Here is an 18,696-nt window from a genome sequence, read left to right on the forward strand (position 1 = left end):
TACGACACCTGAATGGCACCCGGTAAGAAACTGAGCTCTGAATGAACTGAGACTGCCGAAAATCGCTTCTGCTGTTGTTAGCTTAGCTGAAGCCACACGGTCGGCAGCGATACAGAGACTCTAACGTCACTTAACCCATTAATGCCTGGGAGACTTGTCTGCTTACCGTTTGATTGCAAATGTGTTTCAACTATTGTAAATGTTTGTCAACTAAACAATGGGTGGAGGTAGTGTTGGTAACTGTTAGAAGTGCATACTGCTTCAGGGTTTAGTAGAAAACATGGTGAGATAAAGGGCTAATATGAGCTAATTTATAATGCTTTTGAGGTTATGTATGTGTTGGTTTAAATAATTGCACTTTAAATATGTTAATGGGTATGATAAAATGTTACTACTTTTAGATAAGGGTAAAAAGTACTATATATATTTTTTTTAATTGGGTTAAAAAATGGTTGAAAAATATGATAAAAATGTGTATATTTTCTTTCTTTGTGTTTAAAGGTTTTTCACCTGCTACTGCTACTAAAGACTAAACTGTTAAACATCTTTAAAAGACCTACAAAAATCCAAATGCCTTCCTTGGCTGAAGCAATCATTGAAATGGAACTGTCAAACTGAACTGAAGTATGCCAAAATAAAAAGGAGGAAAAAAGAAAAAGAAGTGTTTGGTCATTGAGTGAAATCCAGTTCTTTATTTCGGGGTGGATGCATCAAATCCCTTTCAAGTGGGGAATCTGCACAAAAATAAGAAGAGATCTCACTAACAACCGGGGCGGGACAAATTATGTCATTGGTTGGACCAATTGTCGCAGGTCGGCATGACACTTTGAAAAAATATAAAGCATGAAACGATCAGAATATTTCTCTCTTTCATGGTACCTCCGCTCTCTCTCTCTGTTCACCCGAGCTCGAAGCACACGTCTCTTCAGCCTGCAGCGGCCAAACTAAACTGCAGGCTGCCGAGAGCCTCCTGTACAATGGAGAGTACAAAAACACTAGTTCTAGTTGGTGTTAGGGCTGGGACGGTTACTGCATTAACGCAATACCGCGGTCACGTGACGCCTACCGCAGGTCTGAGCTTGTCACCGTCATCACCGTAAAAAAAACATTGGCCTGCACATGTGTGCACGTTGTGTCTAATGACATGGATTCATTGATTCTAATGACATGGATTCAGTGATTCTAATGACATGGATTATGTCTGATGACATTATGTCTTACATGGATTCAAGGTTTTCTAAACAAAACAAAGGATGGAGCAAATCCGACCTTTCGCGAGTTGGGGAGCGCAATGTTCCATGACACAACATTCCATGACACAACATTCCATTCGTGTTGACTATTAGGCCTATATGCGAGAGTAGCCTAACTGTGTAATGCCATCGGAGAAATGTCTCCGATGGTAACACCATTCACTTTACCGGCAGTATTGACAATAGATAAAGCCACCGTGTCTTGAGAAGTTCTAGCTTGTTGTTTTATTGTTCACTTTTCATCAACTTTGCTATCTCTTTTTCCTCTCGCTTTTCCTCACAGCGGCACTCATACGCTACTCTGTTACCGCTCGCTCTCCTTGCGCGACCACACGGGCACTGACGTCACTCACTTAAGGCACCCTGCCATTCTCGCTCTAACTTACGCTACTCTCGTAAGGGGGTTGCGGTATACCGCTCTACCGCAGGAATTTCTTGCTTTTCAACCACGGTAAGAAAAAATCCATACCGTCCCAGCCATAGTTGGTGTACAGCTAGACTGTGGTTTGAAACATTAGCTGTAACAATTTCAAATTTTGCTGTACAATTGTCTCAGAAATAATTGAGATTTAACAACAACCCTAAATTGCACCTGCTTAAGAGACAGAAGAAAGTTTGGCTAGCCGGCTCAACCGCAACCAAGAAAATGATAGCTCAACGCTGCCCCCACTCGCTTTGTATAAAACAGTGGTTGGCGTATTTTCTAGACAGTTATGCTTGAGCTCTCTACAGCAAAGATTAACAAAGCCAAATCATCGACTTTTAATGAATCCCAGGATACATCTTTTATTATATCCAGTGGCCATCTGGAATTTCGGCAAATGCCAGAAGGGCCACCCCCCTATGGGCCACTACTGATAATATGTCTTTGGTTAATTTTGATAAGTTATTTTATGCATGCAGCCACAAAAAATTTTGTACAAGATTGTACTGTGGCGAGGTACGTGAAAAGATTCACACGGAAGGCAGAGTTACTAATTTCCAGCCTGGTTATTGACAAAAATAGGGCCGGTGTGTTGCAAATGCCTGGGACGTTTTTTTTATCCTAGTCCGTCACTGGTCCGTGTTAGCAATTAAAAAATGTCCTTCGTAACAATCAAATACCAAAAACTGAGTGATGTGGTCCTCCTCTCCTACTTCAATGCCTAACGAATCTCTCCCTTTGTCTTCCTGACCCGGTCTTTCACTGGTTGAAGCCTGAAAATATTGTAAACAAATTAATAACATAACTAATTACACTGGTCAGACTGTTCAGCTCTGTTTCAGACTGATACCTCCGGTTCAGGCTGGTCCTCATCCTCAACACGTGCCTTTTTCAGTCGCGGAAAATACTTTTCAATACTCATCTGGATTTAAGCAGCAAATATTCAGTGTAAGAGTAAAAAAAAAGTTTATTTGCTTCACAGCTGCTACATAGTGTTTTGACCTCGACAACCCAACTGCATTTTACCGCAAACTTGCGACTAGTTAACTTTTTAAAGCAGGCACAATCGCTTGTTTGCTAAGAGTCGGGTCGGGACTCAACATTGTATTCAGAATATAAGATATTTTTATAGCACTTTTTAATGTGCGATTGTGTAAAGGTGTTCACGAGATAGATACCAACATTTCGTGAACTTGTGAATTTCGCCAGCTGTCAGACAGACGCTGTGTGCACGGTGGGCTCGATGGGGTTTTAAGCCTCCAACGTTGCCTTCCAGGCAGCTAACCCTCACCTTAACCCAGCGGTTCTCAAAGTGTGGGGCGCGCCCCACTGGTGGGGAATAGAGACATGACAGGTGGGGCGCGCCAAACGGGAGGAATTTTTCCTTTTTATGCCTTTATATCTTTATCCAGACATCCCAACTGTCCCAGAAGTTCCGGGAGTCTCCCACATATTGATAACGGCTCATTGACGCCCGCAACTGAGATCCAATCTCCTGGAATCTGGAGCAAGATCGCGCACTAGACTAGAGAGTGACTGCGCGTGTGTGCGTTTGCGTAACTATAAATGCAGCGCGTGTGAGAGCAGAGTCCTTATAGCTGTGTGTTGCCGCTTATTAGACTGATCACCCCAGGGGGCGACACCAAGTGTAACAGGAATTCCCCTCCCCACCCTCATCCCCGGGAACAAACCTCCCTGAAATGACTTTTTGCAGTTTGGGATGTCTGCTTTATCAATGCCTTTATTTAATGACAACAAAGATCATACATTCAAAACAAAACACCCACAAACAAAGTAATCATTACTAGCCAACCTGCAGTCTAAATTAAAAGAACATTAGATATGAGACCCCGAGAAAAATGTAACCTGGAACCGAAGTGCCAAAATAATGATTGACGTGACGTCGGCATATTAATTGTAGCGGAACAAATTTTCACGCCCATAGATATATGTGTATATATCTATTTTTCGCGCCGATGGGTAGCAGGCTAGTGTGGGCAATAACACAACATGGATAAATTTGTGACACGGACCTCAAAAGTTGTGGAGCCAGCGCCAGCAGAGAGAGACAAACCAGACGGGCCTAATCAACCAAAAAGCCAACCGAAAAGAAAATATGATGAAGGGTATCTTGCTCTTGGATTCACGGCAGCGGTGGTGGGGGCAGAGGAGAGACCGATGTGTGTTCTGTGTCTTAAACCGCTAGCAGCAGACAGCATGAGACCCAACAAATTAAGAAGACACCTAGAGACCACACACCCCAGTCATGTCAATAAGCTACTTGATTTCTTTCAAAGAAAACTGGCAGAATACCGTCAACAGGAGACTCGCATTGGTAAAAGCTGCATCAGTAAACAGTAAAGCACAGATGGCTTCATATAGAGTGGCATACAGAATTGCACAATGCAAAAAAACCACACACAATTGCAGAGCAGCTCATTCTCCCCGCTGCTCTAGACATGGTGTCAATTATGCTTGACAAGACAAGCTCAGCAAACGACACAGTTGCGAGACGTATATGCAACATTTCAAGTGATCTTGAGGAACAACTCATAGAAAAATTAAAAGACAGTCGTTTTGCATTACAAGTGGACGAAGACTGCTTGTTCATCTCGTACGTCCGCTTTGTGAATGGCGAGTCACTGTGCGAGGATTTGCTGTTTTGCAAATACATAAAAAAATAGAGCCACAGCTGATGAGCTGTTTAAGATCATGGACAGTTACCTCAAAGAACAAGGCCTTAAATGGGAAAACTGTGTGGGCTTTTGCTCTGATGGCGCACAGACCATGGCAGGGTCAAGAAACGGGCTGCAGGCACTAATAAAGAGGGTTGCGCCAGATGCGCACTGTGTCATTCACAGGGAAGCGCTCGCGTCAAGGCAGCTCAGCCCTGAACTAAATGAGGTTTTGACAGAAGTTGTGAGCGTGGTAAATTTTTATCAAAACCCTAGGGAGGCGCTAAAGGGGGCATCCTTACCAGATGCCCGAACCACCTCAACTGGCTCCTTTCGGCGCAAAGGAGCAGCGGCTCTACTCCGAGCTCCTCACGGATAACTGAGCTTCTCACCCTATCTCTAAGGGAGACGCCAGCTACCCTCCTGAGGAAACCCATTTCGGCCGCTTGTACCCTGGATCTTGTTCTTTCGGTCATGACCCAGCCTTCATGACCATAGGTGAGGGTAGGAACAAAAACTGACCGGTAGATCGAGAGCTTTGCCTTCTGGCTCAGCTCTCTTTTCATCACAACGGTGCGATAAATTGAATGTAATACCGCACCTGCTGTGCCGATTCTCCGACCAATCTCCCGCTCCATTGTCCCCTCACTCGCGAACAAGACCCCAAGGTACTTGAACTCCTTCACTTGGGGGTAAGGACTCATTCCCTACCTGGAGAAGGCACTCCATCGGTTTCCTGCTGAGAACCATGGCCTCCGATTTAGAGGTGCTGATCCTCATCCCAGCCGCTTCACACTTGGCTGCGAACCGATCCAGTGAGTGCTGAAGGTCACAGGCCGATGATGCCATCAGGACCACATCATCTGCAAAAAGCAGCGATGAGATCCCCAGCCCACCGAACTGCAACCCCTCTCCACCCCGACTACGCCTCGATATCCTGTCCATAAATACTACAAACAGGATTGGTGACAAAGCGCAGCCCTGGCGGAGGCCAACTCTCACCTGAAACGAGTCTGACTTACTGCCGAGAACCCGGACACAGCTCTCGCTTTGGTCGTACAGAGATTGGATGGCCCTGAGAAGGGACCCCCTCACCCCGTACTCCCGCAGCACCTCCCACAGTATCTCCCGGGGCACCCGGTCATACGCCTTCTCCAGATCCACAAAACACATGTAGACTGGTTGGGCATACTCCCAGGCTCCCTACAGGATCCTTGCGAGAGTAAAGATCTGGTCCGTTGTTCCACGACCAGGACGGAATCCGCATTGTTCCTTTTCAACCTGAGATTCGACTATCGACCGAACCCTCCTTTCCAGCACCTTGGAGTAGACTTTACCGGGAGGCTGAGAAGTGTGATACCCCTGTAATTGGCACACACCCTCTGGTCCCCCCTTTTTAAAAAGGGGAACCACCACCCCGGTCTGCCACTCCTTAGGCACTGTCCCAGACTTCCACGCAATGTTGAAGAGGCGTGTCAACCAAGACAACCCCTCCACACCCAGAGCTTTAAGCATTTCTGGACGGATCTCATCAATTCCTGGGGCTTTGCCACTGTGGAGTTGTTTAACTACCTCAGCAACCTCCACCAGGGAAATTGATGCCAATCCCCCCTCATCCTCCAGCTCTGCCTCTACCATAGAGGGCGTATTAGTCGGATTTAGGAGTTCCTCAAAGTGCTCCTTCCACCGCCCTATTACCTCCTCAGTTGAGGTCAACAGCGTCCCATCCTTACTGTACACAGCTTGGATGGTTCCCCGCTTCCCCCTCCTGAGGTGGCGAACGGTTTTCCAGAAGTACCTTGGTGCCGACCGAAAGTCCTTCTCCATGTCTTCTCCAAACTTCTCCCACACACGCTGCTTTGCCTCTTTCACGGCAGAGGCTGCAGCCCTTCGGGCCCTTCGGTATCTTGCAACTGCCTCCGGAGTCATCTGGGATAACATATCCCGGAAAGACTCCTTCTTCAGTCGGACGGCTTCCCTGACCACCGGTGTTCACCACGGTGTTCGTGGGTTACCGCCCCTTGAGGCACCTAAGACCCTAAGACCACAGCTCCTCACCGCAGCTTCAGCAATGGAAACTTTGAACATTGTCCACTCGGGTTCAATGCCCCCAGCCTCCACGAAAAGCTCTGCCGGAGGCGTGAGTTGAAAGTCTGTCGGACAGAGGCCTCCTCCAGACGTTCCCAATTTACCCGCACTACCCGTCTTCCCCCAACCCCTGACCCAACTCACCACCAGATGGTGATCGGTTGACAGCTCCGCCCCTCTCTTCACCCGAGTGTCCAAAACATACGGCCTCAGATCAGATGAAACGATTATAAAAATCGATCATTGACCTTTGGCCTAGGGTGCTCTGGTACCAAGTACACTTATGAGCATCCCTATGTTCGAACATGGTGTTCGTTATAGACAATCCATGACTAGCACAGAAGTCCAACAACAACCAACCACTCTGGTTTAGATCAGGGAGGCCGTTCCTTCCAATCACGCCTCTCCATGTGTCTCCATCATTACCCACGTGCGCGTTGAAGTCCCCCAGCAGAACTATGGAGTCCCATGCAGGACTCCACTCAAGGTCTCCAAGAAGGCCGAATACTCCGAACTCTTGTTCGGTGCATATGCACAAACAACAGTCAGAGTTTTCCCCCCCACAACCCGCAGGCGTAGGGAGGCGACCCTCTCGTCCACCGGGTTAAACTCCAACGTAGCGGCGCTCAGCCGGGGGCTTGTGAGTATCCCCACACCCGCCCGGCGCCTCACACCCTGGGCAACTCCGGAGAAGAAAAGAGTCCAACCCCTATCCAGGAGTATGGTTCCAGAACCAAGACTGTGCGTAGAGGTAAGCCCCACCAGATCTAACCGGTAGCGCTCCACCTCCCGCACAAGTTCTGGCTCCTTCCCCCACAGAGAGGTGACATTCCACGTCCCCAGAGCCAGCCTCTGCTGCCTGGGTCTGGTCCGTCGAGGCCCCTGACCTTCACTGCCACCCATGTGGCAGCGCACCCAACCCCAGCGGTTCCTCCCACAGGTGGTGGGCCCATGGGATGGAGAGATGCCCGCCACGTAGCTTTTTCGGGCTGTGCCCGGCCGGGCTCCGTGGCAAACCCGGCCACCAGACGCTCGCTGACGAGCCCTCCATCTGGGCAGGCGCCTCGATCAGCAAAACATAGATGTCTTTGAGAACCTGAGTGAAGTTGCTGAAACCACTGATTCTGGAGCCACCACAGTGATCCCATGCATTAAGCAGCACATCTCTTCCCTGAGAGGATTGTTTCAAAAATACTTCCCGAACAACTCAGCTCAGTATGCCTGGGTTATGGATCCATTCAATGCAGCAGGTTGGTATTTTGACATTTTATTGAATATTATACTCATATTATACATGCATTTTATTTATGTTGTATGCTACTTACTAACTGGAATGGATTGTTGTCAAACAGATTTCTTTGTGTTTATTATGCAATGACAAATAAAGTAAGCCTATTCATTTATATTCTGTCTGCAGCACCTGCTGATTTTAGGTCTGCTGAGGAGGACCAGTTTATTGAGATGACATCTGACTCCACCCTGAGGCTCAGGTTTAAAGCTCAGACTCTTAGTGAATTCTGGTTTGGAGTGGAGAGGGAGTATCCACTCATCGGGCAGAGAGCTGTGTGCATTCTTCTTCCCTTTGCCACATCATATCTCTGTGAGATGGGCTTTTCAGCTGTTGCTTCACTGAAAACAAAGTACAGATCTCAGCTAAACATTGAGCATGACTTGAGAGTGGCAGTATCAAGCCTGCAACCCCGCTTTGAAAAATTGTGCAATGCAAAACAGGCTCATTGCAGCCACTAATGCAGGGATAAATAGACCTGTCTTGCCAAATGGATTTCTTTTCTTAACAGATTGCAAGTGACACTTTTATTTCTTTTCCATTTTTGAACTTGATACAAATTTTGACACAGCTGCACTTTTATTTTCTTTATTGCTGTTATTTGATGTAGATAGTTTGTATTTAGATACAACTTGTTACTATACTGATACTACTTGTTGTTAGTAGTTAAGTGTTTAATGGTCTAATCGTTTCAGTTGGACTTGTAGGCCGTTATATTGTTGGATAGTCTATTTTATAATAAAACATCGTAGTTTAATCTGTAAACTAGTAACTAAAGCTGTCAGATGAATGTAGTGGAGTAAAAAGTATAATATTTCTCTCTGAGATGTAGCGGAGTAGAAGTAGAAAGTGGCATGAAAAGAAAAGACTCAAGTAAAGTACCTCAATATTTGTACTTAAATAAATTGGAACATTTTAAGCTTGTTGCGTATTTCATTAGCATTGTGTTGGGGCGATGGGGGCAGGTGGGGCTTGAAAATTCCCCCTTGTCCAAAGTGGGGAATGACCGAAAAAGTTTGAGAACCACTGCCTTAACCCATGCCTTAACCCTAAACATCACCATTGCCGCGCTGCTTGGAAGGCGACGTTGGGGGGCTAAAAACACCAAACACTGCACAGTGGGAGGAGCTCTGTGTGTGTGTGTGTGTGTGTGTGTGTGAGACACAAGTGACAGAGAGACGGAGGAGAGCAGTTTAAGGAAATGCAGCTGAACATGTTTTAAATAGCGTTTAAAAAATAATAACGAAACACAATGTGCGGCGGCCAGTGTTGATAGTGCGGCGCACCGCCACACAGTCTATGTGTGGGAAACACTGGAAGTAATGTACAAGTATATGGTAGTTGCTAATCCTCTCTGCATCGTTTCCAGTTAGGTGCATGTAACACACATACCTCTCTGCTTTGCTGTGTGAAGTGCGCACATTGGCGTTCAAAATCCCATCCATATTCCAAAAAGGAAAGCTTGTATCCAAATAAATTGACCCTCTGCTAATCCCCGCCCTCCTTAGTTACTGTTGCTATGCCTGACAAGCTTTCGTGCCTGGCACGTCTATTACAGTATGTATGCACCGGTGTCAGACGTTCCCAAGGAGATAATTTGTAATGTTTGGCAAAAGGGGACTGCAGGTATGCATTCGAGGGATATATCCACAACATAATATGCAACCGATTAGAGAATAATTTCATCAAAATTGAAGCCAAACCCTATAGGTCCCAGCGCAAGCAGTAGCTGTCTCATACGCTGACCATTCAAATGGTAAACACAAATTGAGGAACAGCTATGTTCATGCACAGCAGAGTAAGTGAAATTTGAAAATGATCTAATACTTATAAATCAAACAGCTTACCCATAAGTCTTGTGGAATAAACACAAGACATTAGCCTGACCACTTCGCAATGATAACATTCTCCTGCTTATATTTTTAGCGATTAAAATATATTTCAGCATTTTGTTAAAGTGTCAGTGAGCCTCCGTCTTGCCTTTATTCATCTTATTTTACATTCAAATATATGCATTATGAACAAAGAACCGTCATTATTTTCAAGCAATGCTGTGCTGAGTTAGCTAGCTAACATTTGCGTGTTCTTGCCTTGGAGAAAACGTAGGCGTTTTTGTTAATCCTGTCGACATTTAGTTGTGAATGGGGCCTCCCACACTGCTTGATCCACATCTGGCATTTCTCCCCTTGGGTTTTAGGTTTCGGGAAGGGAAAAAATTCCACCACCCCGTCCAAACTTTTAGGATACCCTATCATATATAGGATATCACATTTGCATAACACTTCGGCATGTTTCCCTCGCTTGAAAGCTTGACAGACCTCCCGTGCCTAGTTACGGTTGCTAAGCCACGATTGGCCTGTGGCGGTTTTCAGGCGTGGCTTAGCGAAGGGTCAATAGACCTTTTTCACGGCAGATATGTTGACATGTCATAGTAGGAAAAGTGTATTCAAAACCATTAATGATGGCTGCATTCCACTTAGGAGAGGCCCTGGTATTGTGCATGCCGACTCACTGAAATAGCTTACTGGAACACTTGATGGAATTGAGCCATCGTTAAGGTTTTCAATTTCAGCTGTGCTTTTCGTACTATGACAAGTCAAAATGTCTGCTTTAAAAAAGGTCCATTATGCTTGAAGCTGCATGGCATTAAATCTGGTTGACCTGGGCATTGTACAGAGGACTTAGATCCTCCCGCAATACCGAAACTAATTGGCATGTGTATAGAGATAGTGTGAAAAGTTTTATGTTTTCTTATTTATTAGAATTACATTTTTTTGAAAATAACATATTTGGCAGTGGACACAGTGGGAAATGTAAAATATAAGGTTTCTGAATATTTTTGCCATGCTTGAATGATAAAAACTTGTGTAGCTATTAATCTAAATACATGACAAATGTATTTTAATCCTACTGAGCTCCACCAAAGACATAGTAATGCCTTGTAAACTGTGGCACTGTTAATACACTAACAACACTCAAAATCACATTTAGTGTTATGATCAATATTATATTTGCATATTTACTAAGCACTGTCCTTTTTTTCGATTTTGGGTTGATGGTCAATTCTAGCCTCTGTATAGGTGAGGCCCTGAGTAGGCCTTTCAGGCTGCAGGTACAACCTCCATCAATCAAAGCTGTGCAATAGTTTCTGTGTAACCTGAGAGGCAAAGAAAGTACACAATTTGCGCCATTCCATTGAAGTGGAAATTACACCCGTTATGATATCAGTCTAGTGTCTTTAGAGAAGTGGGCATGGTTAGCTAATGGACAGGGTCAGACTGACACATCACATAAGGGGTGTGGTGTTGTTGATCTGATTTAACCCAGGCAGCAGCAGGTGTGTGGGAGACTGGTGGAGGATATTTGTTGATCCATTAAGCGGTTCATTCAGGAAAAAAAAAGGAGAAGCTGAAGGCTTCAAGTGGCAAGGCACACAAGAGCTGCAAATCACGCACTGGAAAAAGACACTATTTGAAGGACTGTTTGATTTTCCCCACAACACAACTTTTTGTAACTACACCTTTTAAAACCTACTCTACAACACAGACAGCGGGTTTGCAGAGTGCTGATGCCAACAAAGGATGCTGGAACGCGGACCCAGAGCACAGGTACAACAGAGTAAGTAAAAACTGACCTTAGCCCATTGAAGAGTTGTTTGGACTTGTCCAGGAGATAGCAGAAATCTGTGACAGTCTTCCTTTCGCCTAATGGAATATCATCCTCAGTCTCAGCGCTAGTCATGACACTAACTTTTCACACCTGATTACAAACAAAACAAAAAATACAGTAAATAGGCTAGACAAGGAGAGGTACTGCATTAGAAATAGCCTACATGGTTAAACATATTGGAACCAGTGGCAATTAGACCAAACTACCATTGGTACCAATGTGAACAAGAGATACATTTCAACCATTTTGATATCAAAACTATTGCCACTTAACAGACGTTGCTAGCTGCAGATATCCGAGTGTCTGGTGCCCTACTTAAATAGGAGTAGAAATAAGGTACTATGGAGGAAATGTGTCACATGGTCACCATTTTTAGGTTGACTTGGGCTGTCCCAGATTTCACTCTCACAGTGGCTGCAACCTCCAGTTTGCTAAGATGAATGTGAAATCGGATCAAGGCAGCACACAGTCAGGTCACAATGTTCAGCTAATGCTTTGCCTTATTAAAATAATTTGTTACCAATGAAACATTTATTTTTCCATGGATAGGACTGATAGTTAATTTTTTTCTAGCTTTCGGAAATGGGGTGTTTGTGTGTGGCTAAATATGATTTAAGGAAGCTGTAAGAGTCGCCAGAGAAAGTCTGTAGGATAACTTTAGCTGCTGCCTTCTGTACATCAAGTGTACAATCCCTTACTTATGGTGTTATCCTTAAGAAGGATCGTTAACACCTGCGTGGCTTTTATATATATATATATCTATCTATCTATCTATCTATGTAACGGACTATCAGATTGTTCTAAACTGAATTAATAAATTAGCTTAAATGTTCCATGCACGATTGAAAATGTGTCTTTTCACATCCAAAAGCTCTCATTCTGTTTTAGAGAAAGGTCTCTGTATGGAAATGACAGGACGTTTGCGGCCGCAATGATTGGAGAAAACATCTAACGTTATAATGAGCCCTTTGCGAGAAAAAATAAATAAATACATGAGAGTCCCCTGACAGAGGTTTAAGGAAAAGCATGTCAGTTCAAACGTGCATAAAAAAAATCACGAGGAGTCGATCTGCTGGTGCATTGTTTCTCAATTATTAACTTAGCTATCGGTAGTTAGCTAGCTAACGCAGCTGTAATCTCCTAGCTAATAAACTAGTGCTAATAAAACTAATGTTGACAGCAATAAACTCGGTTAACATGACTCTACCTAACTAGCTAGCTAAAATTACTAACGAGACCAAGCTTAGAGTGGGCCGTAAGCTATAACCTAACATAACAATTGCTAGCTATGTGTCTAACGTTATTAGCCTTCTTTTGTCACCAACATTGGCGAAATTACGATGTCAGGACACCACTCCATTAACGTCACAACAAAATGAACACCTGGATATTAATGTTTGATAACAAAGATAACCAGCGGTAAAGTTAGCTAATATTCTTCAGTTAAGAAAGATAGGTAACACAGCCTGGCTGCAGTGGCTTTAACCACCTCTGCTTGTGCAATTGACATTTCTTCTTACCTCGCCAGCTGGCTAACGTTGATGAACAGGATTAACGTTACCACAGTGATGAAAACAGTGCAAAAGCCACGACGAGCTCTGTAACGTTAGTTGAAGCGCGCCTTTCTTGGCATCTCTCGTGTGTAACTGACACTGGTCCGCTGTCCAACCGTAGGCTATCGGCTATCCCCCCAGCGTGGATGGGACTGCTGTCTGTTGAAGCCATGAAAGGATGTTGTCCTGTAACAGAGGAGGCAAGAGGAGGACAGCCGCTGGCTCTCATGGATCTGGATCCAAGGGGGTAAGCTTCGCTTCAGAGCTCGAATCTCCTATGGCGCCATTTTGATGCTACAAAGCGATCACCCGACGTTAGCATTCCATTGACTGCCATTCATTTTGAAGTCACTTTGACAGCGAATAACTTTACATCTGAAGCGTTTAAAGACTTTTTTGTCCATTGTTTATTTCTAAAGAAACACGACAATGTATAAAAGGCTCCACTACCTTGTCCCTCACGTTATGGCTCCGTAGTATACGTTTTTGTAAAAATAGGCTAACGATTGTGTCATAACCACGCGACTTACTGTCGCATAGTAGAGGAATTACCGTATAGTACAGGAGAAGATCGCAGGCAGTTTGGCCTTACATTAGCTGTTTACGTTTAATTACAAATGTTAACTAGCATTTTAGTTAGCAATAATTAGCCTGTGTCCATGTTATCTCCTTACATATACCTACACTCTCCGTCTCTGCAAGATTGGGAATGATTGAGATTTCTCTTGGCACAGCTTACTACAATTTACAACTTTCAGTCACGTTGCTCACGTCACATTTACGTCGTTTCTCTCAGTTGGAGGCTGCGCAGTAACGCTCAGCGCTCACCGGAAAAGTGCTTCTAAAGGCCTTCACTGGTCTCCGTCCAGAGCAACGGGATCTGTTGGTCCATTCTTATATACTGTCTATGTCTGGATCTGCCCCACTATAACTGGCTAGCTACTTCCCGGTCATCATTTTCAAAATAAGCTTACCAAACGCCTTAATACCGTGCTCTTAATACATCCCATAGATATATATATATCTATGAATACATCCATGCTTAATACCTAATAGGGTCAGTCAGTAGTCAGTCCTGTTACAATGTGTGAAATATGAGAAGATTGCATTTTAATTCCAACAGTCAAGCTTTAACAGCAGAGCAATAATCAAGCATTAATATTTACAAAACTGAATCAAAATAAAATGTGTACAATATCACAGAACCTCTTTGCTTTAATTACTGCCCTTCTCATTTTGTAACTCTGTTCAATTCTGTGTACAAAAAAACAAAACAACAAAGATATTTTGGATTAAAATAAAATGTGTTCCTTTACGTGAGCAATTAATAAATCTCAACATTCATTTATACATTTTAAGCAACAAGATTCCTCGATTTCTTCAAATAAATTGGATGATGCAAAAAATGTGCCTATGTATATTCCTCTAATTTCCAAAGGCTTATCCCCAATACATTTAAATTTGTAAGCCTCAGTTATTTTAAATCACTCTGTAGGTACTGTACTCTTGTTCTGTTCAGTTCATTGATCAGGCATATCAGTCTCTCTTTCCATCTGTGTGCTAACCTGACTCTGCCAGATGGATTGCTTTGCATTTGCTCGGCATATCCATCTGGGAACTTTCCGTTGGAGAACTTTTGGGAAGGGGCGAAAATACTGGTTAGCTGATTGGATAAACTATCTGTCTATCACCACCTATGTTGGTGATAGACGGGCCAAATCAACCAATCAGATCAACGATATATCAAACTCTTGCCAAAACCAGTCGGCAGAAGAGCAAAAACATCTTTTCCTCCGAGAAAATTCTCCAGTGCCGTTTTTTGCTCTTCTTTCAATGAAGGAATACTTTCGGATAAAACTTGCGTGATAGCTATGCTCATCTCATCCGTGGAAGCCGCCATGTTGTTCAGACTGAACAGTCGCTTCTCGTTGCATCACACCTAAACCCACCTCAAAACCAATGCTGATTGGTCGGTCGTTTGGCGAACGGCTCCAAATTTTCTCTGTCTCAAGATGCCAGACTGATCTGCGAGTGGAAAACTGGAGCTCGCAAGATCAGGATGGTCTCACGAGGCTATCTGTGTGCATCCATGTCCCAGAAATGCTTGTTACTAATTTAGCTCTGGGGAGCTTATTCCCTGAGTCCTTGTTTTTTTTGTCCCGCAGTTTTTCTTGGATTAGGGTGGCACCTAAATCATGGTTGCAGCTGTTGCCGTATTCCAGCTCCGCACCCTACTATGCCCTGCTACGTCCTGCTACATCCTGCTATGCCCTGCAGTGCCCTACTACACCCTGTAACGCCCTGCAGTACCCTGCTATGCCATAAACTACTACAACTACTATTTCTAGTCATAATTCCATTATCTTTGTTGTGACTATAATTGCCACTATTCATCACACCCACAACCGGCACCGTCAGATACCGCCTACCAAGAGCCTGGGTCTGTCCAAGGTTTCTCCCTAAAAGGAAGTTTTCCTCACCACTCAAGGTTTCTGCCTAAAAGGGAGTTTTGCCTCACCACTGTCGCACTACATGCTTGCCCTTGGGGGAATTACTGGAATTGTTGGGTTTTTGTAAATTATAGTGTGGTCTAGACCTATTTTTAGAATATAAAATTTAAGAGTTTTTTAATACTTTCAGGACTCTGCGGGTACCCTGTTTTTGCCTGTTGCCACGGGCTGGCAAGCTACGAGACATGCTGGACAGACACTTGGTTTGAAAGTGCCTGCATCCAGGGCATGTGAGATTAAAGGAGGCGATCAGTTCAAGCTTATGTAAATGATCGTAGTAAGGGAATCGGGGTAAATGCCAAACCCCAACTTGATAACCAGTTGCAGATAGAAGCATTGATGCCCAGATCTGTGCCTTTGGTGATTCATTTAGAGGGAAGTCTATAAACAGCATTCTGGTGTATGTGTAATTTTTGTCCAGGTGTTAGAGGATAGACTATGGCGCGCGCTATGGAGACTGCATCCTCTGTGCTCCTATTCTTGTGGTAGGCAAATTGGTGTGGGTCCAAGGTGGGGGGAAGACAGGATTTGAGATGTGCCAGATCCAGTTGCTCTAAGCACTTTGAGATGATGGGGGTGAGTGCTACTGGGCGGTAGTCATTTAGACAACTTGGAGTAGAGTGTTTTGGTACTGGCACGATGGAGGTGGATTAGCAGTAAGAGTCGGCACAACAGCACGGGCTAAGGACAGGTTGAATAAGTCCATCAGGACCCCCGCCAGCTCCCCAGCACATGCTCAGGGCACACGTCCAGGGATGCCATCAGGGCCTGCAGCTTTGCGTACAATCCTGCTCAACACTACTCTGATATCAATGGGAGGGAGTGTCAGAGGTTGGTGGTCAGCAGTCAGTTCAAAAACGTTCAAAACGAGTGTAGAAGTTGTTAAGCTCGTTGAGGAAGGAGATATCAGAGGAAAGGGGGGAGGGGTTGATGGGCTTGTAGTCACTGATGACCTGAATGCCTTGCCATATATATCGGGGGTTGGAGTTGGAAAAGTGCTCCTCAACCTTCAGCTTGTAGCAGTGCTTGGCCTTCTTGATGCCCTGTTTCAGATCAGCCCTGGCCGTACCATAGGCTTGTACATCTCCTGATCTGAAGCCGATGTTGCGGGCCTTCAGCAGTATATGGCTGGACTGTGTATGGTAAATATGGTAAATGTGCTTAATTGTGGCTAGGGATGTCCCAATCACAGTAGGCATTTTTTTATTGGACTTTCTGACCAACAGGGTACAGGGGACTAACATGTTCGGTTAGACCACCACTGCTCCTCCACCCTCACCCTAAACACCAGCGTACCACAGGGCTGTGTGATGAGTCCGTTCCTCTACTCCCTCTTCAGTCACAACTGGAGACCTATACATGGCTCAAACTCTATCATTAAGTTTATGGACGACACCACAGTGATTGGCCCCATCACAGACAACGATGAGTCGGCCGACAGGGAGGAGGTGGATCGCCTGGCTGCGTGGTGTGATGACAGCAACCTGCTCCTTAACACCATTAAGACCAAGGAGCTAATTGTGGAATTCAGGAAGAATGCTGACACTCATCCACCCATCCACATAAATGGTGTGGCAGTGTGTGAACAGCTTCAAATTCCTGGGGATCCATATCTCGCGGGACCTCACCTGGATGTCTAACTGCTCCAAACTAGTCAAGAAGGCTCACCAGCGCCTCTTTTTCCTGAGGACCTCTCTTCAGATATCCTGGTGAACTTCTACCGCTGCACCATCGAGAGCATCCTGACCAACTGTGTTACAGTCTGGTACGGGAATAGCTCTGTCTCTGATCGGAAGGCATTGCAGAAGGTGGTGAAAACAGTTCAGCACATCACTGGAGCATCACTTCCGGTTATTAGACATCTACAGGAAGCGCTGTCTCAGGAGACCAGTAAATATCCCAAAAGACACTGGCCACCCAGCACACAGTCTGTGTGCCCTCCTGCCCTCTGGGAGGCGCTACAGGGGAATCCGGACCAAAACCACCAGGTTTAAAAACAGCTTTTCCCCTACAGCTTTCTCCCTACTGATTTCTGCCCACCGACACCCCCCACACATTTTGTACATTTTAAAGTTAAACACATCAATCTGGTGCACTTTAAGTGCAAAGTTGAGAGGCTAGATCTATGTAGAATCTGTGCTCTTGTAAACAATGTTGTGTTCTTGTAAGCAATTTAACCATAAACACATTTTTGTATAGCATACATTTGAGTCATAAAAAGAAATTTAACTACTTTGTTTTCTATTTATTACCAGTAGGCTAGAGGACAGGGTAGGGTGTTGCAACAGAACGGACCCAAATACAAGACAATGCAAGTGAAAAAGGGTTTATTAGGATAAGGGAGAGAACTGAGGGAGAGGGGATGAGAGGAGGCGGACAGAAGGGACCGGAGCGAAGGCACGAGGGCTGAGGCTGGGGAAGGAGAAGAAGTTCCGGGAGAACGGGGAGGCCGAGGGCGAGAAGCCTGAGGAAGAGGCATGGGAACCCAAGGAGCAGAGGAGACTAAGAGGGGAGGGCTGGAAGCAGGAGCGGAGGCGGACTGGAGCGGGGAGCCGCGAGGAGGGGACCGGGTGGTGGAGCCAGCTGACTGGAGACAACGAAGCGTGGTGAAGATGATGGCTGAGGAAATAAACACAGAGAGAGGGATTCAGACAAAAGGACAGACAAAGACAAATATAAGGGATTTTCTGAGGAGCTTGTAGCATGCGTCACCAGGGTGGCTGAAACAACAATCAAGCGAGGATGGTGAGTGGATCCAGGGTTTAAAAGGGATACTTCACTGATTTAGCATTAAGCTTTGTATCAGTAGAAACACGGTAGTATTTTTTTAATGACCGTGCTTCCCTCCCTCACATCCCCCTGAGATGAGAGATCTCTGTATTGTGGGTCTGGAAAAACCCCTCTGATGACGCAAAAATCGTCGTTTTCCGTCATTGGAGGCATTTTTGCCCAGAGGCAATGGACTACAGTCAGTAGTAGGAGGTACTTCCGCATGTTTTCAACCTGCTGGACTGTTGTCTTTACACTAAGATTCCCGAACCAAAACAAGCGTCAGCCATCTTGAATCCTCGTTTACTGGCTTCTCAGCAGAAAACTTGTAGATAGATGGATTTATTCATCCCGAAGGAAATTTTAGAACAATTATGTGCATTCAAACTACCTACTACATGTACCACCAGGATACATTGGTACAGATCGGAGAATATGCAGGATACTTTATTATAGACTGAATACTC

General features: G+C 44.9%; 1 protein-coding gene across 2 annotated transcripts in view; it reads right to left on the minus strand.

The window, feature by feature from the left end:
- scai (suppressor of cancer cell invasion) overlaps positions 1 to 13,442 on the minus strand; it is a 108,695-nt gene extending 95,253 nt beyond the window's left edge. The window contains exons 1-2 of one of the 2 annotated variants that reach the window (XM_078271060.1): positions 12,918 to 13,442; positions 11,363 to 11,487 (exon numbers count right to left, since the gene is read on the minus strand). In XM_078271060.1, coding sequence (XP_078127186.1) covers positions 11,363 to 11,469 — 107 coding nt within the window. In that variant the 5' untranslated portion in view covers positions 11,470 to 11,487; positions 12,918 to 13,442. Of the gene's footprint in view, positions 1 to 11,362; positions 11,488 to 12,917 lie in introns of those variants that run through there. The other variant, XM_078271059.1, reaches the window with a different exon arrangement.
- Between the last annotated feature and the right edge of the window lie 5,254 nt (positions 13,443 to 18,696).

The sequence above is a fragment of the Sander vitreus genome, chromosome 16 (assembly GCF_031162955.1).
Source record: "Sander vitreus isolate 19-12246 chromosome 16, sanVit1, whole genome shotgun sequence".
NCBI classification, from domain to species: Eukaryota; Metazoa; Chordata; class Actinopteri; order Perciformes; family Percidae; genus Sander; species Sander vitreus.